This window comes from Cervus canadensis, chromosome 7 (genome assembly GCF_019320065.1).
Source record: "Cervus canadensis isolate Bull #8, Minnesota chromosome 7, ASM1932006v1, whole genome shotgun sequence".
Classification (NCBI taxonomy): Eukaryota; Metazoa; Chordata; class Mammalia; order Artiodactyla; family Cervidae; genus Cervus; species Cervus canadensis.
Genome location: NC_057392.1, coordinates 35108057 through 35132647, shown reverse-complemented (window position 1 = coordinate 35132647; position 24591 = coordinate 35108057). Strand labels below are relative to the sequence as shown.

Below are 24591 nucleotides of genomic sequence, written 5' to 3'. Positions count from 1 at the left end.
CCATACGCCTCCAATCCCTGGCAACAATTAATCTGTTTTGTCTATGTATTTGCCTATTCTGGGTATTTCATATACATGCAATATAATATGTTTCCCTTTATATCTGGCTTCTTTCTTTTAGCGTAATGTTTTCAAGTTTCATCTATATTATAGCATGTATCAGTACTTCATTCCTTTTTATTGCCAAATACTATTTCATTTATGGACATACCATGTTTTATTTATCATCAATTGTTGGACATTGGGGTTGTTTTCGTTTTTTTTGACTGTTACAAATAATGCTGCTATGAATATGCATGTATAAGTTTTTGTGTGAACATATACTTTTAGTCTCTTGAGTGTATACCTGGAAGTAGAATTCTGAGTCATATAATATTTCTATATTTAACTTTCTGAGGAACTGCCAAACTATTTTCCAAAGTGGCTGTCCTATTTACATTCTCATTAGCATGTATGGGGGTTCCATTTGTTTCACATCCCTTGCTGATATTTGTCATTATCATCTTTGTGGTTTTAGTTAACCTAGAGGGTATAAAATGGAATCTCACTGTGGTTTCAGTTTGGAGTTCCCTAATGACTAGTGATGTTGAGTATCCTTTATATATACTTATTGACCATTTGTAGTATCTTCTTTGGAGAAATGTCTGTTCAAATCCCTTAATTATTTAAAAATTGTCAGAGGAAATATGTGACAACTATGAACTGGGCTTAGTGAAGAGAGGGATATAAAATATAAAATAAAAGTAAAATTGGATTATTTGTGTTTTTATTGAGTAATAGGAGTTCTCTATATATTCTTGATGTTTCTTATCAGATATATGATTTGCAAATGTTTTCTTCCATTCTGTTGGTTGTGTTTTTGCTTTCTTGATGGTATCCTTTGAAACATAAAAGTTGTAAATTTTATGAAGTCTAGTTTATCTATTTTTTTAGTCACTTGTATCTTTAGTGTCATATCTAAGAAATCATTGTCTAACCATAGTTCACAGATATTTACTTCTGTGTTTTCGTTTAGGAGTTTCAAAGTTTTAGCTCTTATGTTTCATCCATTTTGAGTTAATTTTTGTGTAAGGTGTGAGGTAGGAGTCCAGCTTCATTCTTTTGCAAATGGATATCCAGTTGTCTAAGCACCATTACAAAGACTGTCCTTTTCACACTGAATTGTCTTGGCTCCCTTGTTGAAAGTCACTTGTCTATAAATATGAGGGTTTATTTTGGACTCAATTTTATATTCCGTAGATCTCTGTGTATCCTTATGCTAGTGTGATACTCTCTTGAGTTTCGTAGCAAGTTTGAAGTCTTACTCTTTGAAGCTGCCCAACAGTTACTTTCATCTCTGAACTGTTGTACTTACTAGCTACATAAGACATTGAGTATATGCCATCTAATGCATGGCATTTATCTTTATATGTATATGTCCAATCTCTCTAGGCATATTATTAATGTTTTTTGATGGATAAAGGCCATATCTTATATGTCTTTATGGGCCTAGGAATCTTAATCATAGTAGGTACTTATTAAATGTTTGTTGAGGATAATAATGATGCCCAACTGACTTAAAATTCTGTATTATGAAAAATTTCAAACTCATGTGAAAGTAGAGACAAAAGTAAAAAGAACTACCGTATACTGTTCACCTAGATATAATAGTTGTGAGAATTTTGCCATAGTTGTTTCATTTATCATACCCCTTACTTCTTCACTGAAGCATTTTAAAGCAAAGCCCAGAGGACATGTTAGTTTGTCTACTAGCTTGTTTTATTATTTTATTTTTTGGCCATACCCTGTGGCTTGTGGAATCTAAGTTCCCGACCAGGGATTGAACCTGGGTCATAACAGTTGAAAGCCTGGAATCCTACCCACTAGACCACCAGGGAACTCTCTAGGTCTACTAGTTTTAGATACTTCTTTTTTAAAAAATCATTTTTGAAAATTTAGGAGTTGGTGAAAATTTTGATTGTGAATATAAGTTCTTCGCTCCTGAAACATTCTTTCATATATTTTTTCTTCTATATAGATCCGTCGTCATGAAATACACAAATCAAAGAATAGAGCATTGGTCCACTGGGAGCTCCAAGAAAAAGCTTTGAAGAGGAAATGGAAGAAGCAAAAACCAGAAATTTCTAATCTTGAGAAAAGGAGATTGTCTATCATGAAGGAGGTAATGATAAACTGCATTATCCACAGAGTTAGAAGCGAAAAAGAGGAAAGTAGGTGTCTTTCTTTCCCTTCATATCTATTGACGTTGGAGAGACTTTAATCATTGTCATGTCCTTATACAGTGATCTCCATGGAGAAGGGAATGGCAACCCACTCCAGTATTCTTGCCTGGAAAATCCCATGGACAAAGGATCCTGGCAGGTTACAGTCCATGGGGTTGCAAAGAGTTGGGCATGATTTAATGACTGAGCACGCACATAGGCACACAGTGATGTACAGGTGGTCTTTGGATAAAGGAGCAGAGTGAGGATTACAGTCTAGTTTCATAGTTTGAATTCCTGCTTTACAGCTTACTAGCTGTATATTTGAAAGGATGTTTTAGGAGCAAAGAACTTACTGTCACAGTCAAAATTTTCTTACTAGCTCACATGGTTACTAGCCATGTGACCTTAAAGACATTACTGACTTCTCAGCCTGAATTTCCTTATTTTAAACTGGAATAACACTACTTGCCTGCTTGTATTATTATGAGATTTCAATGATAAAATACTAATAAAGTGAATAGTATGATCCTTGGCACATAATTAGTGCTATATACATACTTAGGCTGCTATAATTGTTTTTCTCGGTTCAACAGCCATGCTGTTAAATTACTTTGCAAAAAAAAAAGTGTGCTTGTCAGTTGCTTTTATTTGGTTTAATCTTTTGCCAGATGTATGGTGTTTAAATATGTAATCGTGTGCAGGAATAAGCAATATGGAAAATAAGAAGAAACTACAGAAGAAAACCCTTTTTATTTGGGCTGAAATCATTGTAAAAGAAATGCCCTTTTTCTTCTTGTTCAGTGTTGGAGCTTATGACACTTGTCTGTCTGGGTGACCTACTGTAGCTTCAAGTCACATTCTGTCTTTTGAGGAATTTGTTAGGCTTCCTAGTGAAATATGAACATCTTGACTTTCTATAACATGAGAAGAATTATATCTCCCAAATAAATGCTTACACAAGCTTGTAAAAAAACAATGGATTGAGAGAGAATGATTCTTTAGAGGTATGTATCTTTTAGTGATCTTAGATAAGTCATGTGCTTTTGAATATTATGTGGTAATTCTCCGTGAAAGAGCTAAGAACACAGATCTGGCCAGGGAAAAGGATGACTTTGAGTCACCCAAAAGTCACTTTGAGGTGACTCTGGGCTTTTGTTTCCCCTCCCTAGTGGTCCCTGCTCATGTCCCGAATCTCTTATACCTAGTAGATGTGGTAGAATTAGGGGTTGAAGAGGAGTGATCAGAGAGGGTGAGTGAAGTTTCTTTCCCTTCTCTCTGTAATGCTGCTTCCTCATATTCTCATGTAATGTTTCTCAACCCTGATTCTAACTTCCATTAAAAAAAATTCCCATTCAAAAAGCAGTATCTGGATTCAGACATACTTATACTCGGATATTCTGGTTCAGTGGATCTGGGATGTGGCCCTTCTTAGGTATTTTTTAGACTGTTGCTATGTAATTTTTAACATTTCACTAGGGTTGAGAGCCTCTGCTATTATTGGGATTTAGACATTTCCATTTAATAACATATTTTGAAGGTTTTGCTGTATTAGTGTTTAGAAATCTACCTTTTCTTTTTATTGGCGAGGTTGTATATGGATGCACCACAATATATTTATCTAGTGCCTTATTGGTGGACATTTGGGCTGTGTGTTAGAGTATGGTACAGCATCTGGGAAAAAAAGGCCCTAGAATATAGTGGTTTAAACAAAATAGAAATCTGTTCCTCTCGTATGGAACAACTCAGAGGCACATGGTAGTTGGTAGAGAGCTCTCCAGTCCTTTATTACAGGGCATCCATGTCTGACTGCAGAGTGGTTGTTCCTGCTTCCTTGAGCTGTTTCCCAGGCAGCAGGAAAAGGGTAAGATAGTACATGCTGCTCCTTTTATGCATCACCCAGAAGCTCTGGCTTCTATCCATTTTCCAAAACTTCAAGTGACCATTCTCGCCTCTGAGGGTGGTTGGGAAATTAGCTGTGTACCTGGCTAACTTGGGAGTTTCCCTGTTAAGGAGAAAATGGAAAGAAAGGGTATTGATGGATAAGTAGTGTGTCTGTCACCCACAGATTATTTCCTATCTTGTCATGGAAATAATGTAATGAATATCCTTGAATATATTTTTGAGTACATATATAAATAAATATATCCAGGGCTTCCCAGGTGCCTCTAGTGGGAAAGAACTCGCCTGCCAGTGCAGGAGACATAAGAGATGTGGGTTTGATCCCTGGGTCAGGAAGATCCCCTGGAGGAGGGCATGGCAACCCACTCCAGTATTCTTGCCTGGAGAATCCCATTGACAGAGGAGCCTCGCGGGCTACTATGAGACCATAGGGTCTCAAAGAGTCAGACATGACTGAAGCGGCTTAGCCTCGCATGCATGCATAAATAGATTTGTAGGATAAATTCTTGAAAGTGGAATTGCTGAGTCAAAGGATACATACATCTATTATTTCAATGTTGCTGTATTATGTCTGATAAGGGATGTCAGGGGATCAACTGAAGAGGCCTCCTTGGGCATATCCACCTGGGTGTCATCATGATGTGTTAGAGCTACCAGCACCCATCCCCAAGAAACTGGGCTCCTAGATCAACCTAAATTAAGAGAAAAGCTCTTTGACCAGTGTAATTTTAGATTTCATTTGCTGTATGATGCACCCATGCTGTGGGAATCAAGCAAGCAAGGGTCCAAACCCAAATCAGAGACAGCAAGGCTTTGATAAGGATTTTAATCATTCCAATAGTATAGTAACTAACTTATAGTCTCCTTAAATTTTCCCAGTGCTGTCTGGTTTTTATTAGCAGAGAACAAAACTGTTAGCATGAGAAGTTTCCAATACTGTTTTTTAAGGGACTTTTATCTTTTGAAAGTCCAAGATATGTTCTATTAGTACCACTCATAAGTTTGGCTTTGTGCTCTGCAAACCCATCTGGGGAAGTAATATATACAGATGGGCCTGCAGAGATTGATTTTCCTATCATAAGCGTGAGTTTTATCGTACAGAAGTCGTAAAGAAATCCAGAAAGAGCAAGAGAAAACCATTGCACTGACCTCTGGCCACTGAAGCCATCTGCCACCAGGAGCCTGTGCAGGGACCAGCAGAGAGAGGGCTTCTAGGACAGTGGATTTACTGGAGACCTCACTATAATTAACATCAGGTCTTAAAACAACTCTTTAAATTGAAATATAGTTGATTTATAATGCTGTGTTGGTTTCATGTGTACAGCAAAGTTATTGTTATGCATGTATATGAACATTGGGATGCATGTATCTTTTTGAATTAAGAGTTTTCATCTACTCTGGAAACATGCCCAGGAGTGGGATTGCTGGATGATATGATAGCTCTGTTTCTTGTGTTTTAAGATTGCAGTCCCCAACCTTTTGGCACCAGGGACTGGTTTCATGGAAGACCATTTTCCCACAGACCAGGGGTAGGGGAATGTTTTCGGGATAATTCAAGAACATTATATTTATTGTGCACTTTATTTCTGTTATTATTGCATCGGTGCCACCTCAGATTACCAGGCATTAGATCCCAGAGGCTGGGGACCCTATTTTAAGGAACCTCCATCCATACTGTTCTCCATAGTGGCTGCACCAGTTTACATTCCCACCAACAGTGTAGGAGGGTTCCCTTTTTTCCACACCCTCTTCAGCATTTATTATTTGTAGATTTTTTTGATGGTAGCTATTCTGACTGGTGTGAGGTATTCCCTCGTCATAGTTTTATTTGCATTTCTCTGATAATTAGCGATGTTGAGCATATCAGGTCTTGATATGTTATTCCTCAACAATCCGCTTCTGACAATTTATGTTTCTTTAATTTGATAGGAGGTCAGTGCCTTTTAAAAAAATTAAAACAGTAAACTTTTAAAACTGCCATTAAGAAATATACCTTGTATAATTTTTCTAGTGTAAGTGGTAAATTATAATGCTCCATGTATTTTCTTTCTTAAACTCTTATTGCATGTACTGCAAGATGGCTAGCCAGGGATGGAAATTTAAGTTGTAACCATGTTCTCAGATATCCGGAGAGTTGTAGACAGATTTGCAGTGTGTTCGCAACCTTATAACACCGTGTGTGTTGGGGAAGTGGTTGTACTTCATTTACATATCAGGAAACTAAGTTTAAAGAGGTTGGATTTTCCTTGGTATCTCTTGACTGGGCCTAGGATGCCAGTCTTCTGACTTCAAATGTACTCTTTGCCTTATGCCATTCCAAAGCTTACTCTTTGTGGGAGGACAGATTTAGGACTTTATTTTCACCACCTTGAGCCAGCCAACCTGCTTGACTTTAGCAGGGGAAGAAGGGGAAAAAGAATGTGACTCGTTATTTTTCTTCATGTCAGAAAACAATAACCAAGGTCATATTATATACTTGTTTTCATGGTTCAGAGAAATTCTGGTAAAAGCATTTTTTCCCAGATGTTTTGATTTGAATCAGTGTTGGAAACTGGGCAGTTTCCAATTTTGAAACTCCTTTCAACCTAAGAATGCCATCTGGTGGTGGTGGGTAGAGTTCACTTCTTTTACTCTATTCTGTGCATCCTTGCTTGTAATTAGGAAAGTTCCTAAGTTGAAAGTACATGATCAGAGACTCTGCTGTAATGGTATTTTTTGAGTTTTCATTTTTCCAGGATAAAAGCTGGAGGAGAATGGATACATGTGTATGTGTGACTGAGTCCCTTTGCTCTCTACCTGAAACAACGTTGTTAATTGGTTATACTCCAGTACAAAATAAAAAAATAAAAAAAAAATGGCGTGTCTAAAAAAAAAGCAAACCAGCTTGTTTACAAATGCAGAAGCATCGCTTTTTTGTTTATTGCCCCCAAACTCATGTCTAACATTGTGTTTTTTAAGTTGTGAGTCATGACCCATTAGTGGATTATGAAATAAATCACTAGTGGTTGAAGCACCAACGATTCACACATCTGAGTTTGTGGCTCAAAGATTCATGTTTACTGAGTTCTCAACTGTGGATCACAACTTGTTTATGGATTATAAAATGGAGTTAGTGGGTTGAAACCATCATTTGAAAAATAGAAAATAAAAAGAAAGTATAAGATTGGTTCTCAAAGAGTAAGGTTAAGGAAAACTTTTATTTGGTGTATATTTACATTTACCTTTACATTTGTGTGTAGACTGGGTCATACTTTAATAATGCATTTCTTTGGGTTGAAGCCAAGCATTTAAAATCCACTAATTATTGTAGTGGCCCAGTGGTATAGAATCTGCCTGCCAATGCAGGAGACGTGGGTTCGATCCCTGGGTTGGGAAGATCCTCTGGAATAGGAAATGGCAACTCACTCTAATATTCTTGTCTGGGAAATCCCATGAACAGAGGAGCCTGGTGGGCTGCAGTCCATGGGTTCGCAAAGAGTCGGACAGGACCTAGCAATTTTACTTAGTGACTAAACAACAACAAATTGTTGTAATAGCCCCATCTACTGGTACTTAACAATATTGCCATTGAGGATTTTAGATGATTTTTCTGCTCCTGAACAGGCTTTTCCTTTGTGATTTGTTGAGTATATATGTGTATGTATATATATTTTCCTGAATAATAATGTTTATCATTAACACGTCTAGATTCTTTCTGATCAATACCAGCTGCAGGATGTATTGGAAAAATCTGATCATTTGATGGTTACAGCAAAAGATCTGTTTGTTGATTTTCCTCGCAGGCGCACAGGTAAAGTATTCACGTCAAACAAAAGTTTCTTTATCTTATTAACCACAGCCCACACCTGGCTATTTGAAAGAATTTAAAGTCTTCCTTTAGGTGTCATGTTATAATAAATGTGAGTTGCTATTATTAAAAATTTTCATATGATGATTCACTTATGGCAGTGTAGAGTGCATGTGAAGTCAATTTAAATGAAACAAGATCATCATGGCTCATTTTCCTTCTGCAGGATTTCCGAATGTAACAATGGCTCCGGAGTCCTCTAAAGGTCCCATTGTGGTCAGTCAAGACCCTGTCACCCAGACCATCCGTAGCGAATCTGTTATAGAGCCTCAGGTAATGTGCTTTGCTCACAGCCATAATGCTCATGCTAAAATTAAGTTGATGTAGATAGGTATTGTAGTAAACATTTCAAAAGCTTTAATATCAAAATACCGAGATGTGGTTGCTAGAAATATTCTTACTCAAGCATGTTGCCCTTTCAGTGAGTAATGCTTATACTAAACAAGATAGGACTGGAGAATAGTAGCTAACCTGTATTGAATGATTACCTTGGAGGTAGTTACTATTATTATCCCCATTTAGCAGATGAGAAAACTGAGACTCAGAAAAATTCAGTGACTTGTCCAGGCTTACATAGCTAGTTAGCATGAGAGATGGCACGCAAATCTAGGCTGGCGCCATAAGATTGTGCCACCATCTACAAATATGGAAACAATTAGTCTGTGTCCCACTACAGACTCCGGTGAATCAATATTCATATCCTGTTACTTGCTAGCTGTTTGATATTGAGTGGATTTCTCAAGTATCTAAGTTGACTCAGAGTTTTTTTTGTTAAATGGGAATAGAGTATACCTGCTGTGGTTGTTGTGAGGATTAGCTGAGATAGGTTATATAAAGTGTCTAGCATAAAACCAGATGCTAGTTCTTTGTTAAATCTTTGTCCCTTCGAATGTATTGTTATTGTTATTTAGTCGCTCAGTCGTGTCCGACTGTTTGTGACCCCATGGACTGTAGCCTGCAAGGCTCCCCCATCCATGGGATTCTCCAGGCAAGAATACAGGAGTGGGTTGCCATTTCCTTCTCCATCTAATGTATTAGTATGTTTAAAAAGCAGCTACCCAAGAAACTTAGAATTTACTAGTTACATGGGAAAAGCATAGTAATAAAACATTAACTAGCTGTATCTTAACTTAATCAGAATTCTTTATTAAAATCTTTAGAATTTTGAGATAGGAAACATTTTTTAAAGGCTATGAAAAATTTGCTAGTAAAATAAATCAACTTTTTATGAGTGACTATAGGCTTCCCAGGTAAAGAATCCGCCTGCCAGTGCAGGAGATGTAAAGAGATCAGGGTTCAATACCTGGATTGGGAAGATCTTCTGGAGAAGGAAATGACTATCCACTCCAGTATTCTTGCCTGCAGAATCCCATGGACAGAGGAGCCCGGTGGGCTATAGTCCATGGGGTCACAAAGAGTTGGACACGACTGAATGACCTATGTATATATGCATGGGCTTCCCAGGTGGCTCAGTGGTAAAGAATCCGCCTGCCAGTGCAGGAGTCACGAGTTCAATCCCTGGGTTAGGAAGATCCCCTGAAGGAGGAAATGGCAACCCACTGCAATATTCTTGCCTGGAAAGTCTCACGGATAGAGGAGCCTGGCGGTCTACAGTCCACAGGGTCACAAAGAGTTGGATATGACTGAATGACTGAGCAAGCACACACAGGATTCAGTACCTGTTTAATGCAATTTCCTAAGTTATTTATATCTTCTATGAAAAAAAAGAGAATTATCAGTTAGATGGATGATCCTAGGGAATTACAAAGTCCAGAATCATATAAGTGTACTGTTTGCTACTTGTAAAGGCAGTTAGGTAGAATGTTGTACATATTTTTAATAGCTAAAGCCCATTAACCATATCCCTAGCCAAAAGCCAGGGATATATATGTATGTTTTGGTAGTTATTACAAAGTTAGCTTTCCGATAATCATGTGATGAAGGTGGGGAAGTAGCAAGAGTCAGGGTTAGAAAGAAAGGAAGGAGCTGGGTCATGAAGGGCTAATGAACCAGAAAGCAAGAGTAGAGCTGCTAAAGGATTTTAAGAAGAGCACTGTTACGGTGAAATTGACAGTAGTGTGGAAAATGGATTGGGGAGGGAGGGGCAAGCCTGGTGAGAGGGTCCTGTTAAAAGACTCAGATTGGAATCTTGGTGAGAAGTGATGAGGACTGACCCAAAGCAGTGGCAGTAGGGAAGGAGGTAAAGGGGAAGAGGGATTGATTTGGGAGCTTAAAAAGGGGTAGAATTGACAAGATTAGGTGACTGATTGGATGTGGTGGGTAAAGAAGAAGGATAATTTCCAGTCTGCTGGCTTGAGAATCTGAGTAGATGGTTATGCTGTTCGTGGTCTTAATAATATGGCAGGAACAAGGTTTCTGAAAGAATGATAAGGGAGGCTTAGGAAAATGATAAATTTTAAACATGATAGGTATTTATGTGTAGGGTGTTCTCCTCGAGATATCTTTTAGGCAGTTGGACATTAATGTTGAGGGCTCAAGAGACATCTGGGTGAAGATAGAGGTTTGGAAATTAACAGCATTTGACTTGTAATTGCACCTTGGAATTAGATGTAAACATCAAAAATGTGTCAAGTGAGAGGAGAGTGACATTAAACAGAGGGGAAGGATAGAAAAAGAACCAATGAATGAGATTGGGAAGGAATGGCTAAAAGAAGAAGAAAAACCAAGAAAATAATGGTATCATGGAAGTGAAAAAGAAAAGTTTATAAAGAAGATTTTTGAAGGAAAGAAATGAGTTGCCATTGATATCTAATGAGTGAGAAGTAATGGAAGACAAAGACAGAAGTACCCATTTGGTTTGATAACAAGTGTGTTGATGTTTACCATGTAGAGAACAGTTTACACGGAGTGGCAGGGCAGAAGCAAAGGTGAAGGGTACAAATGGTGAATGAGAAGTGGGGGCAGATCTCTCAAAAAGTTTTTGGCACAAAAAGGCAAGGTAAATGGTAGCTCAAGGTCAGTATAGGATCAGGATAAGACGGGAGAGACTTACATTTAAGCGTGCATGAACTGAAGTTAGTAAGGAGAGGTTGAAAATGGAGAGAGAAGGGGTAATTGATGGACCAGAGGAGATAAGAGGGTTTGGTTTCTAGACCACATGTGGAGGAATTTGCCTTAGAAAGAAGGACCTTAAAAAAAAAAAAAAAAAAAAAGAAAGAAGGACCTTTCTTCTCTTATTACAAAAAGAAACAAAAGATAAGTGTGTATGTAACCAGTCTATGTTGTTATTTAATTGTAAGGCTCTTAATGAAGTAGATGATGATGAACAAGAAGGAACTGTTAACAGTCAGTCAGAAGAAAGTGAGAATGAGTTGGATAACTCTCTAAGCTCTCAGTCAAATGCAAATGCAGGAACGTAAGTATATATGGCATAAATATCTACAGTGCTTCCTTTTTTCCAAGGCCATCTCTCCCCTCCTCAGCTTTATTGAGGTATAATTGATAGATAATGTTGTATAATAGATATATATATAATAGATATAGATAATGTTGTATAAGTTTAAGGTGTGCAACTTGTTGATTTGGTATACTTATATACTGCAAAATGGCTACCATCATATCATTAAGTGATGGGTGGTTAATACCTCCGTCACATCATATAATTACCATTTCTTCTTTGTGGTGAAAACATTTGAGATCTTCTCACTTAGTACCAGTCTGTAAGTCTGTTTTGTAAATAAGTTCATTTGTATCATTTTTTTTTTTAGATTCCACATATAAGTGATACCATATGATGTTTGTTTTTCTCTGTCTGACTTACTTCACTTAGTATGATTATCTCTAGGTCCTTCTGTATTGCTGCAAATAGCATTATTTTGTTCATATTTATGGCTGAGTAGTATTCTATTGTGTATATATACCACATCTTTATCCATTTATCTGTTGATGGACACTTAGATTGCTTCCGTGTATTGGCTATTGTAAATAGTGCTGCAGTAAACATTGGGGTGCATGTATCTTTTTAAAGTATGATTTTCTTTGGATATATGCCCAGGAATGAAATTGCTTGATCATCCGGTAGCTCTGTTTCTAGTTTTTCAAGGAATCACCATACTGTTCTCTGTAGTGGCTGTACCAGTTTACATTCCCACCAACAGTGGAGGAGGGTTCCCTTTTCTCCACACTCTCTCTAGCATTTACTGTTTGTAGACTTCTTGATGATGGTCATTCTCACTGGCCTGAGGTGATACCTTATTGTAGGTTGATTTGCATTTCTCTAATAATTAGCAGTACTGAGCGTCTTTTCACGTGCTTTTTGCCAGCTGTATGCCTTCTTTGGATAAGTCTCTATTAGGTCTTCTGCCCATTTTTTTGATTGGGTTGTTTGTTGTTTTGATATGTATCTGAGTGAACTGTTTGTATATTTTGGAGATTCATTTTATTTGCAAATATTTTCTCCCATTCTTTGGATAGTCTTTTCCTTTGTTTATGGCTTCCTTGCTGTGTAAAAGCTTTTGAGTTTAATTAGGTTCCATTTGTTTATTTTTGTTTTGGTTACTGTAGCTTTGTAATATTGTATGAAGTCTGGGAGGGTTGTGCTGCCTGCTTTGTTCTTTTTCATCAGGATTGCTTTGGCAATTCTGGGTATTTTACGGTTTCATATACATTTTAGGATTATTTGTTTTAGTTCTGTGAAAAATGTCATGGGTAGTTTGATAGGGATCACATTAAATCTGTAGATTGCTTTGGGTATTATGGCCATTTTAACAATATTAATTCTTCCAATTCAAGAATATGGGATGTCTTTCCGTTTCTTGTGAGGTTGACTCCTCTACAGAGGTTGCAAATTCTAATGTACTCATCTCACACGCTAGTAAAGTGATGCTTAAAATTCTCCAAGCCAGGCTTCAGCAATACGTGAACCATGAACTTCCAGATATTCAGGCTGCTTTTGGAAAAGGCAGAGGAACCAGAGATCAAATTGCCAACATCCGCTGGATCATCGAAAAAGCAAGAGAGTTCCAGAAAAACATCTATTTCTGCTTTGTTGACTATGTCAAACCCTTTGACTGTGTGGATCACAATAAACTGCAGAAAATTCTGAAAGAGATGGGAATACCAGACCACCTGACCTGCCTCTTGAGAAACCTGTATGCAGGTCAGGAAGCAACAGTTAGAACTGGACATGAAACAACAGACTGTTTCCAAATAGGAAAAGGAGTATGACAAGGCTGTATATTGTCACCTTGCTTGTTTAACTTATATGCAGAGTACATCATGAGAAACGCTGGGCTGGAAGAAGCACAAGCTGGAATCAAGATTGCCGGGAGAAATATCAATAACCTCAGATATGCAGATGACACCACCCTTATGGCAGAGAGTGAAGAGGAACTAAAGAGCCTCTTGATGAAAGTGAAAGAGGATAGTGAAAAAGTTGGCTTAAAGCTCAGCATTCAGAAAACTAAGATCAAGGCATCCGGTCCCATCACTTTATGGGAAATAGATGGGGAAACAGTGGCTGACTTTATTTTTTTGGGCTCCAAAATCACTGCAGATGGTGACTGCAGCCATGAAATTAAAAGACGCTTGCTCCTTGGAAGAAAAGTTATGACCAACCTGGACAGCATATTAAAAAGCAGAGACATTACTTTGCCAACAGAGGTCCATCTAGTCAAGGCTATGGTCTTTCCAGTGGTCATGTATGGATGTGAGAGTTGGACTGTGAAGAAAGCTGAGTGCCGAAGAATTGATGCTTTTGAACTGTGGTGTTGGAGAAGACTCTTGAGAGTCCCTTGGACTGCAAGGAGATCCAATCAGTCCATCCTAAAGGAGATCAGTCCTGGGTGTTCATTGGAAGGACTGATGCTGAAGCTGAAACTCCAATACTTTGGCCACTTAATACAAAGAGCTGAAAAAACCATGATGCTGGGAAAGATTGAGGGTAGGAGGAGAAGGGGACGACAGAGGATAAGATGGTTGGATGGCAATACTGACTCAATAGACACGGGTTTGGGTGGACTCCGGGAGTTGATGATGGACAGGGAGGCCTGGCATGCTGTGGTTCATGGGGTCGCAAAGAGCTGGACACGACTGAGCGACTGAACTGAACTGAACCAGCTGATCAGTCACAGTTCTTAGTGGGCTCTGCAGGCCTAGATCCTCCAACTTTTTAAAGGAAACCAGAGAATATAGAAACCTAATTTTTAAATTTTGGAAACTTTGAATGTAAAAAAATAAAAAAGAAAACCAAACTATGTGTGAAACACTGTTGGAGCCAAACAAAGCACATTTTCTGCCTGGAGGCATCCCTCTGGTTGCAGTTTCAACCTCTGCCCCTGGGACTTTTGAGAGCTGCACTTCAAGGCCCCACTAGAGGATGCCTTGCTGAACAGTTCCTGAGGACTGTGATGCAGAAACTCCAGAAGAGAAAAGTTGCCGGGCGCTTCTGGGATGCTTCACCATCATTGTATGTGTCTCGTCATGGCAAACGGCATATGCTCTTATTTGGTAATTTTCCTTATTTGGCGCTCTCATTATTTGGATATTTCCATGGTTTCTAAGAATACGAGAATTTGCAATATTTTGTAAAACACTTTTTTTCTCTCTTTGTTGTCAACCAGAGTCATTTCTTCCTTGTGATCATTAAAACCTGGCCTTTGGTAAAACCCATATCAGCTTTCTGGATTAACCTTCAATATCTCTATCAGTGATTGTGGAATCTTCAGGAAGACAGAGGCACTAAGACAAAGCAGAAATTTTAAATGAAGTCAATGCGTTGTTGCATTTGTTCAGCAGTATGAAGAGAGGGTCCTCTACTAAAAGTCTACTTAATTATTTCCCATCTTTCACTCTTAACCGTGGAAAAGTAAAGTGTGAGTGGGTTTTCATTTGGGAGGAGGTTTGCTCTGGGTCTGTGCAGCTTCAGAATTTAAATCTCTGCTGATTAGTTTAATCAAATGTGTACCTATAATAAATTCTTTAAGCACTGCCCTCAACTCAAAACTTTCTCAACTACAGAGCTTATACTGATACAGAGCAGGTATAAAAGCACCTGTACTTGCATCATCCAAAGGAAAAAATACATAGGTAACTTTTTACTTTTCAGGAGGAAAGGCTAAGAAGCAGATGTCTCTGTGTGAAAAAGGGCGTTGTGAAGCTTTAACAGATCAGGACAGAGACCCCCTGGGAGGGTAGGAGGAAACATGAAGGGGGCCCCTGCAGAATTTTTAGGTTAGCTGCCCAAACTCCAGAGGCCAACTCTTACATATATGCAGTGGGACTGTAAAAGTTACAGTCTCAGCAGCTTTATGGTTTTCCACAGGATCATGGGAGCTGTGTTCCCTTTTTATTTGGTTTCCTTAAAAGATGAATGGAATGAGGGCTTTCTGAGACTTGGGGTAGTCCTCAATATCTTGAGGTAGAACCTGTGGTGGTGAAAGGTTCACAGCCCAAGGAAAGAAAGTGAGAAAAAAAATGCAAGTATAAGTGCTGAGAAGAGACCAGGTGGCCAGGACATAGCTCATCCATTCAGTGATCTCAGAAAGGAAATTGATTCCAGAAATGTACATGAACAAGCCACTTTGTAGAATCCTGTAGATGATTTCTCTAGGCTTCCTGAGCTGGAGGCGTTATAGTCACTATGAATGTTGATTCCCATTACCAAAATAGATAAGAAGACACCAGGGCTAAACTGTATGTCTATGTACCACTCAGCAGGGTATTCAGCACAGTAAACCAAATAGTAGCCTTGGAGGAATCCGTTTCCCATGCAGAAGAACAAAGCCTCTGAAAAGGAATACATCTGGAAAAGGCCTGCCTCTAGTGAGCAGTGAGTAAACAAATGCCCTACTGGTCTTGGAGTATCTCCTGGGGGCGTGGGGGGTGGCTTTGGCTCTCTGTGAGGACAGGTACGCTGGTGGCGGAGGTACTAGGGAGTTCTCATTGTTGTGAGCTGTCCTAGAGGCCACCATTTTGATGCCAAGCTGATTTTAGTGTGTTATATTGATATTCTGCTACGTTTCTGAACCTTGGTTGAGTTAGTTTTAGCATTGGTTTTCTAGGGTTTTCCTATCATGTCATCTGCAAATAGACATAGTTTTGTTTTCTGAGTCTTGTATCACTAGCTTGTTTCTTTTGTGTACTGCAGTAGCTAAGGGACAGTGGTAAATGATGGTGGAAATAGTGGGCATCCTTGTTTTGCTCCTGATCTGTGAAAATGATACTTTTGTTTCCTCTTTAGTAAAGTGCTGGCTTCAGTACTCAGGTCTTTTTTTAAAACAAAAACAATGCTAGGGAAACATCATTCAAATCCTGTTTTCTTGAATGTTTTTATCAGAAATGAATGTTGAATTTTCTCAGACTTTAACATTTGTAGATAATCATATGTGTTTCCTGGTTAAATCTATTAGTATGGTTCTTTATATTACAGATGCCTTTTTGAAATATTCTTGAATTCCTGAAATAAATTCCACTTGGCATATTGTTTTTATTATAGTGATACTAGATTTTGTTTGTTAATATTTTATTTAATAGTATTCTTGCATTAATATTCATAAATGATATTATCTATAATTTTTAAATATATAGTGTCAGATTGAGGTAACAGTGTTGTACTTGATTTTATAAGAAGCATCTATTGGAAAGTTTTCTAATTTTTTAAGTTCTGGAACAATTTATGTGGCATTGGGACTATCTGTACTTTGAGTGTTTGGTAGAATTTCCTTGTGAAACTATTTGAACCTGGTGCTTTTTGTGTGGGGAAGTACCATAATAACTTTGTTTCTTCTATGAAGATTGGATTATCTAAGCCTTCTATATCTGTTGATGTCAATTTTGATAAATTACATTTTCTCATAAAATTATCCATTTCATCTAGATTTATGAATGTATGTCCATTGAGGTGTGCAAATAGTCTCTATACTTCTGGAAAATGTCTTTTGTTTTCTTAACTAGAGCTATAATTTTTCTGATTTCTTCCTTATCAATTTTTGCTTTTATCTTTATTATAATCTTCTTTGTGCTTTTTTTAAAGCTTTTTGAGTTGAGAATGTAATGCATTTATTTTCATTATTTTATTTCAATTGATAAGCATATTTAAGGTTCAGAATTTTTCCATGATCACTGCCTTAAATGTGTACTGCACAACTGAATATGTGGTGTTTCATTATTTTAGAAATTAATTTCAGTTTATATTTGCTCTTTTACCTAATAGTTATTATTGTTGTTTTCTTTCATTTTTAAGCTTCCAGATAGAAGAGTCTCTTGGTTTTCTTCTACAGTTGTTTTTAGTTCTACTGCAGTCAGAGTGTGGTTTGTAATATTTCTACTTATGGAATTTAATGATGTTTTCTTTGTGACTGGAATATATGATCAAATTTTTGTGAATGTCCCAAGTGTGTGTTTGAAAAGAAGGTATATTCTGTATTAATAAAGTATAAAGTTCTTTATGTATATCCATAAGATCTACCTTATTGATTATATTGTATATGTCTTCTATATCCTTATTTATTTTTGCCATTATCTTGTACTGAGAGTGGTGTTTTAAAGTCTCTCACTATTAATGTTTGTTTCTTTGCATTTGATGTTTAAGTATATGTAATTTTGTTTGGAGTTAAATACCTCCGTCCTTATAAAGATGGTTATTTTTTGATACATGGATATCCATGTATATTATATCTTCATTGTGAATTACGGCTTTTAGCATTATAAATTGGCTAACAAGTCAAGTTAGTGTCTCTTGGCTTCAGTTGTACTTTGATAACAGGAACAAAACCTCTGCTTTTTTTCTTGTTTCTAATCACCTGGATTGTCTTTGCTTATTCTTTTAGTTTTTCTGAATTATTGTGTTCTAAATGTGTCTTTGTATTTAACATAGAGTTGGATCTTGCCTTGTTAGTCAATTTGAAAATCTTTTTTTTTTTAATTGGTGAAGTAGACTTGTAACATGTATTGATATGATTGATATATTTGGTGTCAACTTTGTCATTATTTTATGATACTGAGTGTATTATACTTTAATTATAATTTTCTTTCTTTATGTGAGATGTCTTCTGTCTTCTTTTAAAAGGTTTCATTGGTATTTAGGAAGTTTGTATTTTTTGTCCTTGCTCGTTTCTTTATATCAACTTTCTGTAGAGCCTTTAGTTCCCTGTTTTCTTACTTAAGCTTTCACTGCCAGGCTTGCAATGGTGTTTTTGACTTTCATCTACTACCTGTGCAGCAGGTGAGTCATGCTGCATTCCCATTTCTTCCCTGCTTTTCTCTCCATCCTCATCCTCATTTTTGAGCTGCATTTTTGACCTTTAATGGAGCATAAAACATTTACATATTATTTTTCCTCTTATGTCTCTATTTTTGTTTTTGTTTTTGAGCTATAAATAAATATATCAAATGCTTATCATCAGTCCCTTTTGACATATCCCTAGTTAACTCTTGGTTGATTCTCTCAGACAAAGTTTATGCCACAGGACTTGGGAATTCAGTTTTCCTTGAGTTTTTGAAAGTTTAGAAGTTTTTGTATGGCTTTGATATTTGAAGGACATTTTGGCTGGATATAAAATCTATGGTTCCTATTTTTTTCCCCTTAACATTCTTAAAAATATTACTCCATTCTTGGTTTGCTTGGAATGGTTTTTTTTGGAAGTCTGATGCTAGGATAATTTTCTTGCCCTTCACTTGCCATTGTAAATAATTTGGCATTTTTATCTAGTGACTTGATTTCTTTTATCTTTAAAATTTAAATTTTGCTAAACTATATGTTAGATTACCTTTTCAGGTCAATTTTTCCTTTCCCACACAGTTGGCCTTTTCCTATATTTATATATGGGCCCTTTCCTATATGTAAGAAATATGTATATATTCTGTTCTTTTTCTTTCTTTCTTTTTTGGCCTTAAAAGTTTTCTTTGATTATAGTTGTAGTTTTAAAGTATTAGTTCTAAATCACTGTTTCGTTTTTCTTTTTCAGAAACTTCCCTTATAGACACAAAAGATTTTTCCTGGTTTCCCTCTTTAGGCACTTTCTCTTTGACCTTTTATAGTCTTCTTAATCTTAATTATATTCTTTTTGTTGTTCTGTAATTCTTTAATGTTGCTTATTAAATGTTTGTTTAATAATTCTTCAATGGAGACATTGTAATTTAACCTTTATTTCTGACATAGTTTTTCTTTGATTTCTTTCCTCAGTTTAATCAGTTCTTTTATTTCTTCATGTTCTTTGTCCATTTCTGGTTTTAGTTTTAGAATTTCTGATTAAAGAAATGCTTTTTAAGGTATATTTAATTCTACTTAAAGTATTGTGTTATAGTTTTCTTCTTCTTTTTTCTGCATGTTGGGGGCAGGAATTTCATTACCTGAAGTATTTCAGTTTCAGTTTTCTGGTTTGATGTACTTCCTTTGTTATACTGAACATTTTGTGGAGAGGATTGGGAGTTTGGAGTGATTTTTCTCTCAGTTACAGTGAAGCACAACTTCTTTAAAGCCTTTTTTTTTTTTTTTAAAGAAAAAAAAAGTATTGGTAGATTAAAGGTGGCTTCTCCTCCAATATTGTGACTCTGTTTTGTCTTGCAGGTCTTTTGCATCTTTTTCCCTTCAGCACTCAGCCTCCAAAGTGCATCTTTCCTTTTCTGTTAACTGTCTTCTCTTTAAGAAGTGATGCATTCCCAAGACTACCACCTTGGGTTCTGCACACTTCCTGGTTGGGTTATGATTGCCCCCCTTTTTTTTTTTTAAGTATTTGCATACTTAGAGTGGACTTTTTCTTTCTAGAGGTAATTTTTGCCACCAGTAGGCTCTCAGCTTTCATTTTCTCCTTGCAGTCATTTTGAGCTGCCCCATTCTTTGCAAAGGTTTCCTGCAGGAGCTTAAGAAATATGTTTGTTGGAATTTGATGCTTATTTTTATACTTACAGGTAGTTTGAAATTAGTAGTATTCTCTCTCTTCCAATAATACAGAAGGTATGGGTTGTATGCTGTTTTTTTGCTTTTCTGTTTCACTGTACAGTGTTTGGAGGATATGTAGAGTAATTCAAGTTTAGCTGGTCACCATTTTCTTCAGAATACCTGGAAATATGTATCATCTTTTAAGTACTTTTCTTTCAGAACCTAAATGTAACTAATCTTGTACAGAATGACTTTTATTCTTTACACTTGAAGTAAATAATTTTTTTCATTCAATAGGTTAAGATTAGTTTTATCTGATTAGTTGTTTGAAAAAGCAATTTCTAATTTATGAATACCTATGTCTCAAAATGTTAGTTATTGACTGCTGAGCATGGGGTGTTAGTAGAAGATAAATTAGACTTGGAATCTGGGGACTAAGCCTTTGGCTACTTACTATTTAGATCATCTCTGGTCTTTATTTCCTCAGTTGTAAAATATGAGGAGGGTAGAAAATAAGATTTCCAAAGTGCCTTCTGGTCTGAAAATTTCTGTGAATTCTGTGAGTTCTTGTGAGCACGGAATTGATTTCTCATATGATAATATTATACATTATCAATAAATCTGTAACCCAGTCCTCGAAAATCTCTACTGAGTCATTGGTGTTTTTGGGGGTCAGCACATTCCAAGTGAAGAAGCAATGGTTGTAAGCCTTTCTCTTACTTAACTCTTACCACTACCTTACTTCCTCTGTAGACCTTTGTATTACAGGCTAGGGAGAGGAAGAGGTGATGTTGGAGGCATTCATTGTGTGAAAAAAGGGAGAAAGAATTGAGAAGACGAAATCCCAAGTGGCAGAAACCAAATGACAAGGAAAATTGCTCTTTCCAGTAGGCTTGGGTAGCATCTTTTGGATGGGATGTAAATTAGAGATGCTGATATTCCTAAGTTGTCTCTAAAATAAAGTCATTAAAACACTGTTATAATTGATGCTGCCATAAAAGAGAATTGGTGCATTTGTGCTTATCTCCAGAGCCTACTTTCCTAACAGTGATTCCTAATTTGAGCATCTTTTGCAATCTGAAGAGTAAGGATTTCTCAAATCAAATCCTGGTTTCTTTTTGCTTAAGAGTTATTCTCTCAATTTATCTCTTTACTCTTGTGTTTAGCAAGAAGAAAAGCAGGCTGCATGTTCAGTGCGTGCGTGTGCATGTGTGGTCGCTTCAGTAGTGTCTCGACTCTCTGTGACCCTATGAACTGTAGCCCGCCAGACTCTCTGTCCATGGGGATTCTCCAGGCAGGAAAACTGGAGTGGGTTTCCATGCCCTCCTCCAGTGGATCTTCCCGACCCAGGGATGGAACCTGATCTCTTATGTCTCCCATGTTGGCAGGCAGGTTCACCACTATCTCCACCTGCACGTTCAGTACTTTTCCTTGTAAACCTTGACAGATAAATATCCAGTTTCATTGCTTACAAATTCTGCTTCCCTACACAACTCAGCTTTGCTACTGCTTTATAGTAAGGATTGCCTTTTTCCCAGTTTCCAATAACATGTTCCTCATTTCCTTCAGAATCCTCACCAGAAGCTTCTTTAATATTCATATTTCTACCAACATTCTATTTATGATGATATGTTATTTTCTCAGATGATACAGGCTTTCTCTACCATGCTCCTGACTTCCTCTTGAGTCTTCAATGGAAGAATCTTTAACATTCATATTTCTACCAATAATCTTTTTAAGGCAATCAGGTTTTTTCTGTTGTTGTTCCGAACTTCAGTTGCTAAGTCATGTCCAACTCTTTGCAACCCCATGGACTGCAGCACGCCAGTCTCCTCTGTCCTCCACTATCTCCCAGAGTTTGCTCAGATTCGTGAGTCAGTGATATGATCCATGGAAAGGAGGCTTTTTCTATCGTTCACCTAAAAATTATTCTAGCCTTTATTCATTATCCAGTTCCAAAGCTACTTTCATATTTTTAGGTATTTGTTACATCAGCACTCCATATCTAGATACCAAAATCTGTATTAATTTTCTGGGGCTGTGTTAACAAATTTCTACAAACTTGGTGGCTTCAAACAGCAGATATTTATTCTCTCACAGTTCTAGGGGCCAGAAATCCTAAATCAGTTTCACTAGACTAAAGTGACGATGTTGGTATTGCCACATTCCCTCTGGGTTCTCTAAGTGAGATTCCATCCCTTACCTCTTTCAACTTCTGGTGGCTGAAGGTGTTGGCTTGTGTCCACATCACTCCAGTCTCTGCCTCCACCTTCATGTCACCTTCTCTGCTTGTGTGCATCAAAATCTCCCTCTGCTTCCCTCTTAAGGATGCATATGATTGCATTCAGGGCCCACTTGGAGAATCCAGAATCATCTCCCTATCTCAGGATCCTTAGCTTAATCACACCTGCAAAGTCCCTTCTTAGTCAGATAAGGTAACATTCACAAGTTCCAGGGATTAAGTTATGGGTGTCTCTTTAGAGGGCAATTCTTAAGCCTACCATAGATAGTATTGTATTATTATTTTGTTGTTGCTGTTTGATACAACCTGATTCTTAAAAGTATAAACATTAGAAGACGTTAATGGAGATTTCCCCAAGTTGTATAGAAATCTCATTATGACACTTTTCTTATGATTTATCCTGAAGGTTGGATATAGACCTAACTTATACTATGCAATGCAGGAGACCCAGGTTCAATCCCTGGGTCGGGAATATCCCCTGGAGAAGGAAATGGCAACCCACTCCAGTATTCTTGCCTGGAGAATCCCATGGACAGAGGAGCCTAGCAGGCTACAGTCCATGGGGTCGCAAGAGTCAAACAGGACTTAGTGACTAAACCACCACCACTTATACTATGTTGCAGTAGGAGTCTTCTTGATGCTTTGATAACTAGCCATAATGTGTGTGGACCACATTACAGGCCTTTTGTTAAACTTTGTAGCAGCTAGTGTTCAATGTGCTGTCCACAGGTTGCTTGAAAGCAGCTCCGCTAGATTGAGGTTTATGGAGTCACTTCTTCTGTTGTTTTCTCATAACAGTTTCATTGATTTACCATTCATATACCATACAATCTATCCATTTAAAGTATAATATTAACAGAATTTGAGATTTTTTTTAGTATATTCATTGAACTGTGTGACCCATAGTCAGTTTCAGAACATTTTCATTACCCTCAAAAGAAGCCCCACACTCTTTAATAATCAGATCCCATTTTCTCCCAAACCTTTCAGCCCAATCTAATCTATTAAATGAATGTGTGTGTGTGTGTGTGTGTGTGTGTGTGTGTGTGTGTGTTTTAAATCTCTGTAGATTTGTCTATTCTGAACATTTTCTATATAGAATCATGTAAAATGTGATCTTTTGTGTCTGGTGTCCGTCACATGTTTTCAAGATTCATCCATATTTGTAGTGTGTTAGCACTTCATTTTTTTACGGCTGAATAATGTTCTTTTGTGTGAACAGAACACATTTTACTTATTCATTCATCAGTTGGTAGACATTTGGGTTGTTTCTACTTTTAGTACCCTCCCCTTTAAAATATTAGCCCAATTGGGAAATAGGCAAACAAATCAGACAACTAGAGACTGAAAAGTCAGCTTTATCACTGATAAAGATGATTACAGCAAAAGGCTTCTCTTTCTCACCCCCTGCACTGCAGCTCTTCTCATTCCTTCTTCCCGCCTCAATGACACACAGGGGCAGAGTCTGCTCCAGTCACTTTACTTCAGTGATGGAGAACCAGCTCCTTCATCAAAACCATGTACTTTCTCTAGAGAAAGAGAGGGGAGGATGGAGCCTATAGCACAAAACTTCAGAAAGGGCAGATCACTGTTGTTTTGGGAGCCATCCTAGCTAGGAAACTGGAAGGGAGATGAACAGTATCTTCTAACACTGAGAAGATTGGCATTTTAGTTCTTACCTTGTAAATTAAAGCAAAACATATTTCTCTTTGGATATGAATTATTAAATGTTTCTTCACATCAAACATGTAAACAGTTGAACAAGTTAAATGATAGCACTTACTAATTCTAACATAACTTGTTGTCCTGTAATTTATAGGTTTCTCCACCAAATAAAGGAAGAAAATTCTGAGTTAATTAATAAACTATGGACTGATATTCAGCAGAAAGTAGCAACACAGTCACAAATAACAACCTCTTCAGGAACTCCATCATCTGCTTCTCCATCAGGAGAACAAAAAGGTTTGGTCCCCCACTGTATTATTTCTCCCAGAGTAGTAGCTTACTTTCTTTCTTAAACCCAGTAATTTTTAAAGGAATGTCACTTGAGTTTTTACTGTCTTAGCCTGATTGGTAAATACTGATTGATCTGTTGATTGAAATGCTTACAAAATTTTTTTTATTGTTTACTTGAGATTCTTTTGGAATTGTAGCTGCATTGAATGCTACCAATGCTGTTAAGAGAATCCATATGAGGCTTCAACCTGAAGAATCTGAGACTCTAGACTCAAGCTGTGTTGTGGGACAGGTGCTGAACTCAAGGAAGCAAAAACAGCTGCTAAATAAAGGTTCAGTCTCTTAATTGACAAAGTGGGTTATTATGACTCAGGGAACTCAAACAGGGGCTCTGTATCAACCTACAGAGGAGTGGGATAGGGAGGTTATACACATTTAAAAATAAATAAATAAAATAAATTCTCTGTTTTGGAAGCATTAAAAAAAAAAACAACAACTATGTAACTTGATATAGCTATCTTAGCCTCTTAGTACATGTCTCTCAAACTCATCCAGTCAGATCCTGCATAATAAGAGGTTGTTGAATGGTAGCCATTTAGTGCTT

The 24591-nt window shown here is 37.2% G+C and overlaps 1 protein-coding gene and 1 pseudogene across 2 annotated transcripts in view; one reads left to right on the top strand and one right to left on the bottom strand.

Moving 5' to 3' along the window:
* Positions 1 to 24591, top strand: part of SPICE1 (spindle and centriole associated protein 1) — a 57080-nt gene that overhangs the window by 8943 nt on the left and 23546 nt on the right. Inside the window, exons 4-9 of one of the 2 annotated variants that reach the window (XM_043474860.1) lie at positions 2018 to 2161; positions 7791 to 7893; positions 8117 to 8223; positions 11211 to 11326; positions 23851 to 23993; positions 24185 to 24319. In XM_043474860.1, coding sequence (XP_043330795.1) covers positions 2018 to 2161; positions 7791 to 7893; positions 8117 to 8223; positions 11211 to 11326; positions 23851 to 23993; positions 24185 to 24319 — 748 coding nt within the window. Of the gene's footprint in view, positions 1 to 2017; positions 2162 to 7790; positions 7894 to 8116; positions 8224 to 11210; positions 11327 to 23850; positions 23994 to 24166; positions 24320 to 24591 lie in introns of both variants that reach the window. The other variant, XM_043474859.1, reaches the window with a different exon arrangement.
* Positions 15270 to 15893, bottom strand: LOC122445552 (annotated as a pseudogene).